Here is a 14877-nt window from a genome sequence, read left to right as displayed (position 1 = left end):
TCCTAGCAAAGTCACATGTCTTAAAGCTCATAGAAAGGAAATGAAGAATAAGAATTTGTTATGTGGATATTCTTTTTTTTTTTTTTTTTTTTTTTTTTGGGGGGGGGGGAGTACAAAAAGTTGCTGTTTTGAATCCTGATGGCATAAAACAAAGACTAACACCTTTCTGCTGTAACTCATTTGCTTTCAAGACGCTACCACAAAGGATGAAATCTAACCACAAATAATCTGGTATTTTCCAAATGTGCAGCAAATAAAGAGTTTATGTATAATATTAATGACCTGTTCAAAGTCTTTTCTCATTTTCATTGCTGGAAATCTGAATTACGCCAGTGTACGGATAGCAAAACTGTGAGTGAAATACCACTAGCTAGAAGAGAAATAATATAGGTAATAATTTGCATAATATATTTAAATAATATGTATAAGCTGTGATTTTTGTATAGAGAGTGGATTTGAATATATAGTAACTTGTCTTTTTGTAAATATGTAATAGTTATTCATTTTGGCTGGCTCGTACTACACTAGCTGAAAAATAAGTAGCAAAGGCACACCTAATATCATGCAACAGAGTATGTTGTAGGGACATCCAACCACATTTTGGTCTTAATTTGTATGCTTTTTCACTGTTTTTTGTAGTTGCTAATTTCAGTCTGAAATTCTTCATTTGGATCAATGCAGCATCATGCTTGAGAAGCCACACCAAAGCCCTGTATCATGAGCCCATGCACAACTAGTTAAGCGTTGCACTTCATTGCATTCACATTTGACTGGGGTTAAATCATGTGGAGTTAGATGGATTGTATGTGTCTGTGGTATAGATTTGCCCCCAGATCATCAGCGTAGTCTCAATCTGTCTGCTATGTCACTTGCTTTTGGTGCAACTGTCGCACAAGCATAGTGCTATAGTGCATTAATTTCAGTAATCCCTTCAAGTAGCTCTCTAACCATGCTATGCGTCTATATTTCATTGTGTTCCCCTCATATTCTCTCTACTTTGCTTCTGGTACTTTCTTATTATTTGTAGTTCATTGCATATTCTGCAGGCTCCGTTTTTCTAAAAAGACACTTTTATCCCAAAGGCAAAAAAAGAAACAATGTATGTTTCCATCTGTTTTTTTAAATTGATTTTTTGAGTCTTTAGTGAAGGTCTCTAGTTTGTTGTTTGTTTTTTTTTTTTTCAGAATCAACAGTAAATGAAGTTCCATGTGTAGTTCTGTGGGAGTATTTCCTTGCGTGAGTGATGAATGTATGATCGGTTAACTTTTATCTTGGCCTTGTAATTGCTTTACCATGGAAAAGCCTTTTGGTTTGGTTTTGAGCATAAGTAGATTTTTTCAGTAATTCTTCAAATGTGTAATTCAATTGCAGAAAAGAGTATGAAGACAAAATCCTATTCATGTTGCTATTCTTCAAGCTGTGTACAACAGCCAATAGTTCTGCGGCTGACACCTACCATGGCATTTTGAAAACATGCGTAACCGTTTCACTGATGTATTATGTACAATGTTAAAAACAGAGAAAGGCCACAGATGAATGAATAAATGAAGATTCTTGCAAGATATATTCTGGTTTATTTCAGTGTTTTGGTGTGTCCTCTCCCATGTTTTCTTGGTTCATGCTATATACTATTAAAAAAGGTTATTAATTAAGAAGCACCACTTACAGGATTTATTTATTTTTTCACCTGGGTTGAGGAATCTTTGTGTCTCAGTAACACTGTTTTTATAAATGTGATGGCTTTAATGGGTAAGTGAGACAAGATTTGTGGGAAGAGGTATTATCTTTTATTAGACCAACTGATATAACTGGAAAAAAATAGAAAAGCTTTGAGGCATGCAAAGCTCTTTCAGATTGGATTCTCTTAGCTTTGAACTGCCTAATAACTGCCTGCTGTGAAAGTGAAAGAATAAAAGCATTTTCTTGTTCTTTCTCTTTTTATGAATAATACTGTTTGGGAATCATGGAACATACCTTGGAACAGTTAAAATTTTTTTGCAACTAAAGCTGATCTTTCTAATTCTGATTCATTCTTTTAATTGTTAAAATAACAATAAAAACGATTTTCATTCAGACTAGTAATGTCTTAAAATACTAGATTTTTTTTAGAGGCGATTGGAAGTGTAAATGAACCCATAAAAGATCTGATATCTCACTGATGAATCATAAAGATCTGTATGGTTTGGAACCTAATGTGAGAAACTGCCTTTCTTTTTGTAAGTCAATGTATGTGTTTTGAGATAGGAGGGATAGGTGTAATGGCATATTCTATGTTTTTAGTTATTTGATGATACTCCTTATTTATTTATGTATTTTAAATATTAATGGGAAGAATATGGCTTCCAAATAGTCTCCTTGCTATTCACTACGTATAATACAAATAAATATATATCTACTGTTGCCTATGAGAAATAAATGCCATTTGGCTGATATACTTTGGGATAACTGAAAGTATACTGTAGATTCTAAAATTTATATTTCATATACTGTTATTTTTCATTGTTCTTCCTCAGACTGAGTGCTATTATGCCCTGAGAAAAATCTTATTTGAATCTAAAAGGGGAATTTAGAGAAAAAGAGGGTATAGCAGCACTGAGAAATGCAGAAACTAGTTCAGAGTATGGGTGTCTATGTGGGTGAAAACAAAAATAGAGAACGATCTGCTCACTACCTTGCAAAAAAGCCATGTGAGCAAGGAGGCATTATTATTGCTCTAAATAAACCAATTATATGCTTTCACATGCTATTTCTAATATAGGAAATGGATATAGGATTCATCAAGGTGTTTGGCATTTTGTGATTATAGTGCTGCAGAGTTCTAATGTCATGAGCTCTCCTCCATTTCCCAGGAGCTGAGGACACTCACCATCCTGTGGAAATACTGCTGGTGAGGTTTTCCTTGCAGATTTTTAGCACGAACACTATTCTATGTGGGATGTTTTCCAAGTTACCCAAGGACAATGAATTAATTATTTCCTGGAGTATATTACAGAAGTGTACTTGGCTAAGTGTATATTGCACATTGTTTTGCTGCATCTTGCTGGACTATGCATTGAGTTCTAAGACAATATTTCATTTTTAGCGACCTTAGAATTACAGAGTCATTCCTTGAAAGATAGAAAATATAGGACATATAAAACGCAGAACCGTATGTCATCTAAAAGTTCAGATTATGATTGATAAGTGTTTTGTTGTTGTTGTTTTGTTTTTACAGTTGGCTGTTACCTGAATAATAGATTGTTATTTCAATACGTTTTGACTAGAAGAATTTGTCTTGAAGATACTTTTTAAACCTTTTCCTGTTAGGTCCTTTGTAATATTATTCTGTAATTTAAGGTTTTCAATGCAGCTGATTTTTTTTTTAGTGTTGAACTGCATCACGTGAAAGCCTATATTCAGTTTACACATTGATGAAAGACTAAATTAAAAAAAAAAAAATGAGATGCGACAGTTGTTTCCAACTATATTTTGTGGCAAAAGAAAAATAAATTTTGTTGAAGGGGAGGTATGCTGTCAATCTTATCTAAAAAGCCATTTTCACCATTCTTAGATGAAATTTGTGTGGAATATTTTCCAGCTTATCACAGTAGAAACAGGCAAATTATTTTCTTGTCAGAAAGGCCTGAACCCTAGCAAGATACATGTAGGTAAAGATCCTCACAGGGTCCCAGCTTACCGTGTACAGTTACACTATTAAATCTTAACCAGCTTTTTCTTTTCTTCATATTCCTCCACTGGTATGTCAGTGCAGAAATTACTGTAATGCATTTAATATTTTAAAAGTCTTTGCTTTCCTACATTGCTCTACATCCTAGAGACCTTCCCTGTGTCCATATTCATTAATCAGTTCCTTTCCCTATACCTAGAAGATGACTTAAGTGTCTTTTTTTATTTTTTTTTGGACAGCTGGAGTAGTCCACTGCCCATATTCAAAACATTAGCCTTCATTTAGTCTTTTGATACCATCCTAGTGAGAAGACATAGAGTACAAGAAATGTTTGAAAACATTTCAGAATAGAAATGGTAACATTTCAGATTTGAATGCTTGAGAAGATGCAAAGCCTTCATTGTAAATGCACAGTAAGAGGGAGCAATGCAGCCCAAGCTTTACCTTTCTGAGCTCTAATCTGTTTCTTTGCAAATGCCATCATAAATTGACAAGATTTTTTTTTTCTGATTAGTACACATGCCCCATTCCTACCCCCCTCCCCCCCCCAAAAAAAAAAAAAAAAAAAAAAAAAAAGAAAAAAAGAGACTTGCAGGGCAAAATCCCCAGAGACTATGCATGCCTCTTCCAAAGAGTATTTAAAGAGGATTTGGCTGGTGGCACCAGGGAAGGTTTGGTCCTGGTATTTTGAGCCTCACTGGTATGTGAGGGTCACTATGTTTAGTGTCAGGCTTGGTGCCCTCAACTGGGCTCCTCCTGTGTGGTGCCAGATGTACATTAGGGATCAGGAGACGTGGTCCCAGCAATTGATACAGCTCTGTGCAACCTGGCTTTACTGAAATAGTGGAGATCCTAAAAATGGTATATAAGCATGACATAAACCTTTAGACAAAACTGCTAGAACCTCCTAGCAATTTAGTGCTTATTATAGATACCAGAATTGAAAAAGAGATTTTCTATACCCTCTCTCTCTCTCTTTTTTTTTTTTTTTTTAATGATTGTGTTTCAGTATGTGACTGTTGCAAGCAGGATGAATTAGGAAACTTCCTACTTGTAGCTTATTCATAGTGTTTGTATTATAAAATAAAGTTAACATGAGTAATTTGAGAAAAACCTCAGCATCCCTTCTGAAAGTGACTTCATCGTAATGTTTGTCTCCTCAGATTGTGTTCTTTCAAAGGTATCGATACTTTTAACAGCAGTTATTAATATTTCTACAGAAATGTTTAGAAAGAAATTTTATTTGAGGGTAAAAGGAATGTTCTATGTTAAATCCAAAGTGTATCTCTTGTTGTCATAACATATTTTCTCTTAAAGCTCTCAAAATGACTTACTAGTTTAGCTTTTTTGTTGTTGTTGAAATTATTCTATCTAGGAATTTACTTTGAAAATATTTCTATTAAAAACACTTTTTAGCCTTCCAAGCATTTTGTCATATACTTTTGCCTTTTCCTGGAAGGGTGAAAGACCAATTACTCTTTGCTGTAACTGGTTGTATGAGGCTGTCCCCTTTAACAGCTGTGGGCAAGTGCCCCCCTGGGTAGCCTCTGGCAGTATATGCCCTGTGCTGACACCAGTATGACATAACTGTTTATGTCCCTTTGATCTGCCATCTCTTACCTCTAGCAATGTAAGATTTAAAACAGCAAGAGCTTTGAAGCCAATAGTTTGTCTCATTGTCTTACCAGTAGTATTTAAATAACTCTGTCTTGGTAATTATCATGTTATTACCAGGTTAATTTTTTCCACAAGCCCTACTGAAATTTAAACATTATGGCATGTAAGCAAGCAGTCTACTATGCATATAAGTAAACATATAAGTATATATAGAAAAAGATGTGATAGTGGATATGTTTATGGTAGCTACTAAGAGAAAATAAGCATCAAACTTCTCAGAATACTCTTCACAGTGTCCTTCTATTTCCTACATTACAATTTGGCTCTATTTTTGTCACACTTAGAAGTTCTTGGAAGAAGTTGATACCTTGCATGATCAAAATATTTATCATAAGCTGTAATAATAACCAAAAAATCTACTTCGGGGTATAATTATTAATAAATGTTTCTTCTCATTGAAGAAATGCTGTTGATGTTAATCATCATAGACTTGGAAAATGGAACAGATTCTTGTCAAAACCAGAAATTTTATAGAAAGGTCAGTTAACAAAAAACACGTAAAGTACAGTTCCAAATCTTACAGGCCTTTGTGGACTTCTTGTAACATCAGCCAGCAAAATTCTTTCTGTATGTTGACTGGGAACTAATAATGGAAATGAATGATCCTGTTACTGAAAAACTTTCAGTCAAAATAATGACCTCTGAAACCCCTCACATGTGTTAACTGCAAATTTCAATAACTCTATTCATGTGTGATCCTCTCGTCTCTTCTCTCTGGAGAAGATGCTGAAAGATTCCTGGTACAGATAATATAAACTAAAGGGTTCTCAACAAATACTCCATATCAGGGTTTCAGCTTTGCTAATATATCTGTATTCATCTAACTGGAATTAGCATGACACTGTCCAGAAAAAAAAATAAAAAAATTTATACGCCAAGTAGAGATATAGTAACTCTGTAGATGTGAAGCTACAGTAAGTCTAGTAGATGTCACTTTATGTTTCTTTCTGAAAAGAGTTTACATTAAAAGGAACAATTTATCTTAGTACAGTGATACCTAATCACAATTATATTTTTGAACATGAAGTAATTTCAATTAATCATAATTAAATAATTGATACCACAGAGTTACGCTATTTTCATACTGTGAGACTGTTAAAGAAGTGAGCTTGGTTAAAACAGATCATCCAAGTCCAGAAGGCAGCAAAATGTCTATTACTGATGATATATATATAACAAAGTAATGTTTGACTGAAGAGTAGACATGTAATAATTTACTTTGATCTAGAAGATTTTGGCCCTTTGTCTTGATGGTTTATAACATTGTCAGCTGTACAATACTGTTCATCAGCATCAATCTTCTGCCTCCGCATACATCAGGCCCTGATATTTTGCACTTAAATGACAGTCCTTTTTATTTCACTTGACTTCAACAAAATAACAAATTAAGACAACAGCATAAGATCTGTCCCAACCAGAGAATCCTGGGCTTCCTGGGATCATAACTATAGTCTGTCGATCCAGTATTTGTATTTGTTATTCTTATGCTTTCTTTTTCTTTTTTTTTTTTTTTGTCACAGGTTTTTCATTATTCTTTTACAGCTTCATACGTGATTTACAACATACACACAAGGTAGGTCACTTTGCATTTTCAATATAGTGTCATTGTCAGTAGTTCTATAAATAAGGTGATGCCAGAGTATTCAAGTAAAAATGTTTAAATTTTTTTTCAAGGGAAGTTTTGGAGCTAAACCCTCCAGAAGTAGAGGATTCAGTATTACAGTATGCAGCATGGGGCATCCAAGGACAGCAACTGGTAAGCACAGTCATTAAAAATGCTACGGTGGAAGTAGTTCAATAATGTATTTGCTCCAGACAGACTGAAGTAAAAATGAAAATTAGAAGCCTTAAGGTATAAGCAATCTTGTTGAGTGGAAGGTGTCCCTGCCTATTGCAGGGAGGTTGGAATTAGGTGATCTTTAAGGTCCCTTCCAACCCAAGCTCTTCTAGGATTCTGCGAAGCTAAGTTTTTTTATGTATTTCTGCTGGATGCTGGTGTGGTCCTGTTGCAGATTTTAGGGGATGTTTCTATTTTTATAAAAGTCATGTAAGCATGGTTGTCTGTTTGTTGTTGTTGCTGTTTTGTGTTTTTTTGTTTGTTTACTTGTTTTTCCCCTAATAAACAAAGTCTTTAATTGTATGTTTATTGAAAGAATCACATCTTCATCCAAATATACACTCAAATAATTTTTGGAATAGCCATCTTTAAGATGTTCTTCTCTCATCTAAGAGAGAAGGAAAGTTTAAGACAGAGGTTTTCAAGTGCATGATCAATGAAAACTGTGGACAATAGCAAGAAGCCTAGCATCCAAAAGTGGATGCAATTAATTCAATCAAAAGTGTTTTCTTTTCAGTATGAAAATTACTGACAAGGTCATTTGCGCTGCATTGAATTCATAATAATAAAACCAACAATGCTGTGTTTCATATGTTGTTTTCTGTCAAAAGTTTGACCATGTTTTATGAACATGAATCACCCTTTATGACCAAACTCAATATGAGAAGAAAAAAAATAGTGGTTCTAGGAACAGCATTGATTTAAAACTGACCTGTGCTGGTAGATGAAGGCAAGAGAAAGACTTATAAAAGCACCAGTTCTGTGAATAGGGAATCACATATCCTTGATGCAATTTTCTAATAAGCTCATTAATGCTCACAGGCACGATCCTGGAGACTCTTTGAATGTGTGACTTGTTTATGCAGAGAGGTTGTAAGTTCAGTGTCTACAGAATATACCCCCTTGCTTATATCATTCATCAAGATGGTGAGAACATAAAAAGTGATTCTGGTCAGAATGTATTCTATCAAGCAAGTGGAGGCAGGAAGGCAGAAGTAGTTGGAATATGCTTGATATGTTTTAATAATTGCCAACATTAATTTATCAGTAACGAGAGCATGGAGACAGAACTGATGGGAACAAATATGCAACTTAGTTACTAGGTGGTATTATGGAATGCAGCAACCTGTGTAGGTTGTAACAGAAAGGTGATGCATTTGCAAAATGGATCAGAATTAAAAAAATATTTTAAATTAAATTGCTGTTCATAAGACTATTCCTGCGATGTTCCTCTAATCTAAAGTACATGCAGTGATTACTGAGAAAAGATATATATATATATTTTTTTTTTCCTGAAATATATTTTAAGGTCAGGGACAGACTTAACTATCAAAAGCTTCAGAAAAATAATAAATCAGAATAATGCTATGTCTGTTTTACCTAGATTGCCATTCTGGAAATAGGTATGAATAATTTCAGATACAGGCAGAAGTTGCACCCTATTAAGTCTCAGAACTGAAAAAAAAATAAAGTAGCCAGTCTCAAATTTGAAAATGTTAGTGTAATTTATACTTCAATGAATATAATATTACTCATCTTTTTAATGTCCCTAGTAAAGTTAATGTCATGCTTTAAAAATATCTTCTCCACTGTGGGCTTTATGGTGCCATGGTTTGCAGAATTAGGAAATAGTAACTTTGATTAAAACACAAAATCTTCTGTGCAATCTGAATGATACCAAGTTTCGCCATAGAGATGGAAACCTGCAATGACAGCATGCTTAGGGTCACTTTCATAAGAATCTCTAATGAAAAGAATGTTCTTTTGAAGCTATTTATATCGTAAAAGGAAGTTTCTAAAGTGGCAGAAATGCATTACCAAATTACCCTCCCACTTCAGCAGGAAGCCAAAACAATAGAAGGAGGATGAATGAACACTGTTGTGAATAATGGTTGTTGCTCCTGTCCAAAGGAACAGCTGCCTCTTTACCAGAAACAGAACAGCAGAGATCATTCCATCAGGAGAGATTAGGCAGGGGTGTGTGTGACTGAGGTCACTTCACCATATTTGTTCTCACTTATAAAACTTGTCACTGGAACAAACAATTTACCAGCGAGTTTTTAATAAAGGTGGTATAGGAAACAGTTGGCAGTCAAACTGGGTGAGGAGGAAATTTCAAAGGGAAAGATGTAAAGCCTGGTAATCCATCAGCAGTAGCTATCAGTAGCATGTATCTGAGTTGAAGCAAAGATACAGTCTTACAGATCCATATTCACCAATACATGACAATTGGTTTACCAAAGCCCGTCTCTAAACAATAATTATGTCTTTCTCATGTAATGATGGAAATAGTAGTAATTCATAATAAATAAAACAAGCAGTGAAATTAAAAAACAGAACAATTATTAGTGTATTAACCTGAGTACTCTCCAAGAGCCATTCATTACAGCTAAAGAAAAGAGAACAAATAGTGTATATATACACCAAAATTTCATCCAGAGGGGTCTATGGCACATACCCTTTGGCCATTGCAGACACAAAGTACAGGTAGACCTCTAAAATGAAGAGGAGTATTGCCCTTCCAGGGGCTGTGCAGAATACAATAGCAGTACTATAGCCATGACTGGTCAGCAAACTACTCACATGATATGTGAAACAAAAGGGACAGGTATGTCTGACTGGGTCAAAGACATTGACCAACACTGTGAATGCTTGGATGATCTGTGATTAAATCAAAATAGTGTAGAATAACACATGGACTTGGATCAACCATTTTCAGTAAATTGACTATAGTTTAATTTGTTTCCAGTCTTTAGTTCTGCAGACCTAAGTAACGATATAGCCTGTGCAGGAATCTTAATTTGAGTTCCTCAGACGTGGGGGTATTGTCAACAGGTTCAAATACATCATATAAGCAGATGAAGTGTTTGAGCAGGAAAATTCATATGAAGCCAGGAAGTGCTTATTGTACAGAGGACAAATATGATGACAGTGACATCAAGTATACAGTAATACATTACAACCATGTGAAAATCAAACATAACTCTAAGTTGTCTACTCATATGAATAATTTCTAGGGTTCTCTAATGGGACTGCAAGCCACATGTGACTGGTGAAGAACAACAATTAGGTTTGTATCAGATATTAGATGTCTGGGTTGTCATACCACTGTTTTGAAGTTACCAGAGTGGCTGTGAGTTATTTCAGTTTCTTGCTATTTACCTAGAGTAGAGGATTCTGTAAAGATTAAGAGAAAAGCACAGAGAAACATCTGCTGTTTGAGTCATGACATTTTGGTGGTAAAATTGAAAATGTTTGCCATTTGGGAGAACAAACTTTTAGCTAATGAGTTAATGTATTTTAATGTCACATAGCTGTTATTTTTGAAGACTCTTTCCAAGGTCACACTCTTTAAAATGAAATCTTTTAACTGTGTTAGATCTGTGCCAGATCTAAAATACCATTTCTGTGTGTCCTGGTATCTTAGGGAACTGTTTATGTATTTGTTAAACATTTGTCATATTTGCTCGGTCTGAAGTTTGATAAAAATTTTGAGAGGTCAGTTGATAATCTTTTTACATCACCTTTATAGAATCCATTACCGCAATATTAAGTATTTCCAGGGAAAATAAACCAGCATAAATAGATACCTAACTGGTTTCATCAACATTTATCTGCCTGATGTTTGCTTAACTAGAAACATCATTGCATGTATCTGAGAAAGAGATATCCCAGACGTGGTAGGAAGGCCTTACCAAGTAGAAGAATGGTGGTGTTGGTTTTAAAGGACCTCTGGGGTCTAAATGCTCAATTCTCATTCATTGTTCTCTCCCTTTTGGTCTTACCTTCCCCAGTAGTTTGTAGCAAAGGTTTTTATGTTTCCATGCTGGACCTGGCTTGTACCTGACGTTGTGGCAGAGACATTGAACAGCAGGAGCAGCTTTTTCTGTGTGTATCTGTCCATGGAGACATATCACAGTAGAAGCCTTAATATAAAAACTTGTCACCATTGTATGCAGAGTTTTCTATGAAAGATGTAGTGTTTCTTCACAGCATTTCTTGCAATATGGATAGTTTTTGAATTAATTAAAGTAGCTCTCAGTGAAGTGTGGTTAGAAGTTGTTAGGCTTGACATAGCTTTTTCTTAAAAGTTTTGCATAGTTTTTTCATGGTTTTTATTGCATTGAGCTTATTATTCTTGTGATATATTAAGTGGTTGTAAAGGGAACTGGAGTTATATATTTGCGTGGATCGGCATAAATTATGATCAATTGACTTATGTATGAATGTCTATGCATAAATAAACCCATATTTTAACGTAGCAGAAATAAAGAAAATGGTTTAGCTATCTAGAATACTTAAAAAAAAAATCATTTTGTAGAAGCTTGATAGTTTTCTTTGTCAGAATTTGATGATATCAAAAACAAAAACAAAAAACACAGCATTATTAAATGGTAGGACTGAAGATGAGCTTTTATTATGCTTTAATGCTGCTTAGGTCATTGTTGTGTAGAATTGCCTATTATCCTGTATACATGATGAACAATTTGTTGACTGCAGCTGAATTGTGGATGATTCAGGTTGCTCTCATCAATTTTTCAGAAAATATTTTAAATATTAGAAAAAAATAAAATTGCCCTTTTGTTAAAAAAAAAAAAAAGGAACAGGGTATCACAACCAACATGACACAGAAGCTGAAGCTTTTACAGAAAAAAAAAATGAAAAAAAATCCAATGAAAAAATACCTCACTTTATATTAAAACTACAAAAAAAAAAAAGCAAATAAACAGAAACCCAGCAACAAAACAGAGCAAAAGCTGCTTTTATCATCATATATAAATGTACTAGTTCAAGAACCTTCTGCTTTGTTCTCAATCACTGTTGCCCTAGCTGTTGTGTGGAGGCCCATTGTGCCTTCTCACCTCATCCACACCTCTTGCCCCACAAGAATGTAATTATCTTTCAGTCTCTGTTCAATTGCTCTATTACCATGACATTTCCTTACAGTTTCTGTCTCTTCAAAATTTCATTTTTTTGTGTGGTTTTTAAATACTGTTTTAGATAACAGTAGTGTAGCAAAAAAAAAACACAAAACAAACAAAAAAAAAAACGAGTTATTTGAGGTTACGTGATTTGCCGAGTACCTAGATAAGCACAAGACTAATTTTAGTAAATTAGAGAAATTAATGCGACTATGCTAGACACGTGCCCTACACAGCAGATGCTTTAAGAGCCATTAGTTGCTGAAAACTTCATTTGATATTTGCTCAGTCAAGGTTCAAATTACAACTGCTATAAAAATTGGTAACTTTTTGGAAAGAGACATTTGTCATGAGTTTTATTTTTGCATAATTAATACTGTGGGTCCTTGGCACCCCCTCCTGGCAAAAACACTTCTGCTTGCAAATGAAGAAGAAAAGATCTAAGGGTTCATGAGCCAAGTAAAAACTTAATTAATGCTAATGAATTAAGTCCTAAATAAATATATTTAATCTGCTGTTTTTATTTTCAAGGTCTTTTGGTCTTTGGACTTGCTGTATTTTAATATGAATAACTTAAAACCACATACATAAATGTCAAGGCTTTATTTCATCTTTCCTTTTAATCATGTTACTAATGAGGCAAATGGCTGTAAAACTGAGAGAAAAATGTCTGCTTGAATTTATTTTGAAAACCAGAAATAAACAACATTTTAGTGTGACATTAACCACAGGTATGATTTTTTTTATTTAAAATGTATGACAAGTTCCTTACAAAAAAAATCTATATTTTGATGATTTGGGAATACTTTGTCTATGAAGAAAGGGAATATGTATATCTGAGCATTGCCCACATAGTAGAGTCTTTAAGGAATTTGACCATAATTCTAGCAAATGCTGAAGTCACGTAAGTCATGTCTTTCTGAAGGCTAACTACTTTTTCATATAGAAACATTTGTATATGTATTTACACACAGTCACACATTTCCAAATGTTTCTATCCACATTTCTAGATTTCAGCTGGGAAACTTACGGTGTCTAATGCCAAGATCTGAAAAGAATGGTGAAAATATTTATGCAAAAGGACTGTTTTAATGGCAACTTTTTACCAGCAGTTAAAATTAGATTGTGTATTATTTTGCAAGACTGAGCATTCTTTTTTTGTTGTTGTTCAAAGATGAAATTGATATAAATGTTCAGATCCTGTTATGAAATGATAGGAAAGTCCCTTACTAGCATACTTACAAAAGGTATGTGCTGCTTCATGTTTTGATGCCAGAACTGTTTTTATTTATCAGGGTCACTGGTGAGCAGAAGCAATACAATATTTAATAAAACACATAAGAATTAGTTACCTGATACTCTTGAGTGAAACTATATTCTTCAGAATTCGCAACTACACGTTGTATTTCCTCTTGAATTTCTCAAACCACCATTGTAAAATGTAATTGTTTCTTTGCATTTCCATCTAAATTATTTAATTTAAACTATTCTTAAAAAAAAAAAAAAAAAAGATTAGTTTCTCTGAAGGTATTCTATGGAACTAACTTCCATTTTCAATTATTAATTTCTAGGTGCCCACTTCACTTATTTAATGTCTATCCTATCCTTCAACTTTGTCTATTTCTAAGTGAGGTGGGCTCCTAGAAATTAATAATTAGACAAAGTTGAAGGAGAGGATAAGCATTAAATGCACGTTGTCTGGTTTCAAAAGTGATACTCAATATGAAAGGATTTTTGTGCATCTTAGAAAAGGGAAATAGACGATGCAAGCAGTTTTGGAAAACAGGGAAGAATACCTTTTTGTATATCAAGGCTGAGTGTATTCAGTAAAGGTTTTGTGAGCTCTAGATAGCATGAACATTTACAAGTTGAAGCACGGCTAAATTGAGCATAGAAGTTGTTTCATCATTTAATTGCTTAGTGAAATGCAATGAATGTGTCCTGCTATTAAAGGTATCTTTAAAATTTTAAGTATTAAAGGTTAGGTATTGCTAGCCCTGTGTGAGAATAGCTACTTGGCTGCATCTGAAAGATGCATCTTGCTAGAAAGATAATTACTTTTTCATATAGATATTTGTATAGATATTTACACACAGTCACACAAAGGTGTGTAGAAATAGGCTTAGGTGTAAATGTTTGTAAAGGGCAATCACCAGGATTTTTCTTTGTAGCAGCCTGCAGGGAGCAATGAAAGTAGAAATACGCCCCTCTAATCTAGACTATCATGTTGTTCAACATGTGTATGTGTAACAAAGCATAACTGAATATTCACACTTTCGTCTGTTAGCTAATATTAACTGCAAATCCAATGGCTCATAAAATAAGACTGCTGTGCTTCTTGTGTGAAAATTGCATAGCTTTTGGTAATGCAGAAACAGACGTCTAAAATTCTTTAGAAACAGCCACCTATGAAAACTAAATACACAGTCAGTGAGAAGAGAGATCAAAATCGGAACCTTTTGCTAAATCAGAATTGGGAAAGATTAGGTACCAGGACGGATTATGGACTGTATTTTCACATAACTCTGAAATCCTGTCCAAAAGCATTGCAGGCAAACCTATATCCATGGATCATATATTATAATCCTTTAGTCACTTCATATTTTCATATGTACTATCAAAAAAAAAGGATATACGACAAAACAGGGTAGAAAATTTGCCTGTATTCATCTAGGAATCTCATTTTAAAGTGTTGCACTTTAATTTCTAGTTTTAAATAACCTGAGTGTTATAGCAGGTGAGTATCTTTTGGTAATGTAATGCAAATGTTGGTT

General features: G+C 34.1%; 1 protein-coding gene across 6 annotated transcripts in view; it reads left to right on the top strand.

The window, feature by feature from the left end:
* DPP10 (dipeptidyl peptidase like 10) overlaps positions 1 to 14877 on the top strand; it is a 486601-nt gene that overhangs the window by 411595 nt on the left and 60129 nt on the right. For all 6 annotated transcript variants that reach the window (XM_040561195.1, XM_040561191.1, XM_040561193.1 and 3 more), the window contains 2 exons: positions 6865 to 6917; positions 7019 to 7100. In XM_040561195.1, coding sequence (XP_040417129.1) covers positions 6865 to 6917; positions 7019 to 7100 — 135 coding nt within the window. The remainder of the gene's footprint in view (positions 1 to 6864; positions 6918 to 7018; positions 7101 to 14877) is intronic.

The sequence above is a fragment of the Cygnus olor genome, chromosome 6, assembly GCF_009769625.2.
Source record: "Cygnus olor isolate bCygOlo1 chromosome 6, bCygOlo1.pri.v2, whole genome shotgun sequence".
NCBI lineage: Eukaryota > Metazoa > Chordata > Aves > Anseriformes > Anatidae > Cygnus > Cygnus olor.
The sequence above is the reverse complement of the archived record's forward strand: the minus strand, read 5'-3'. Positions and strand labels throughout refer to the sequence as shown.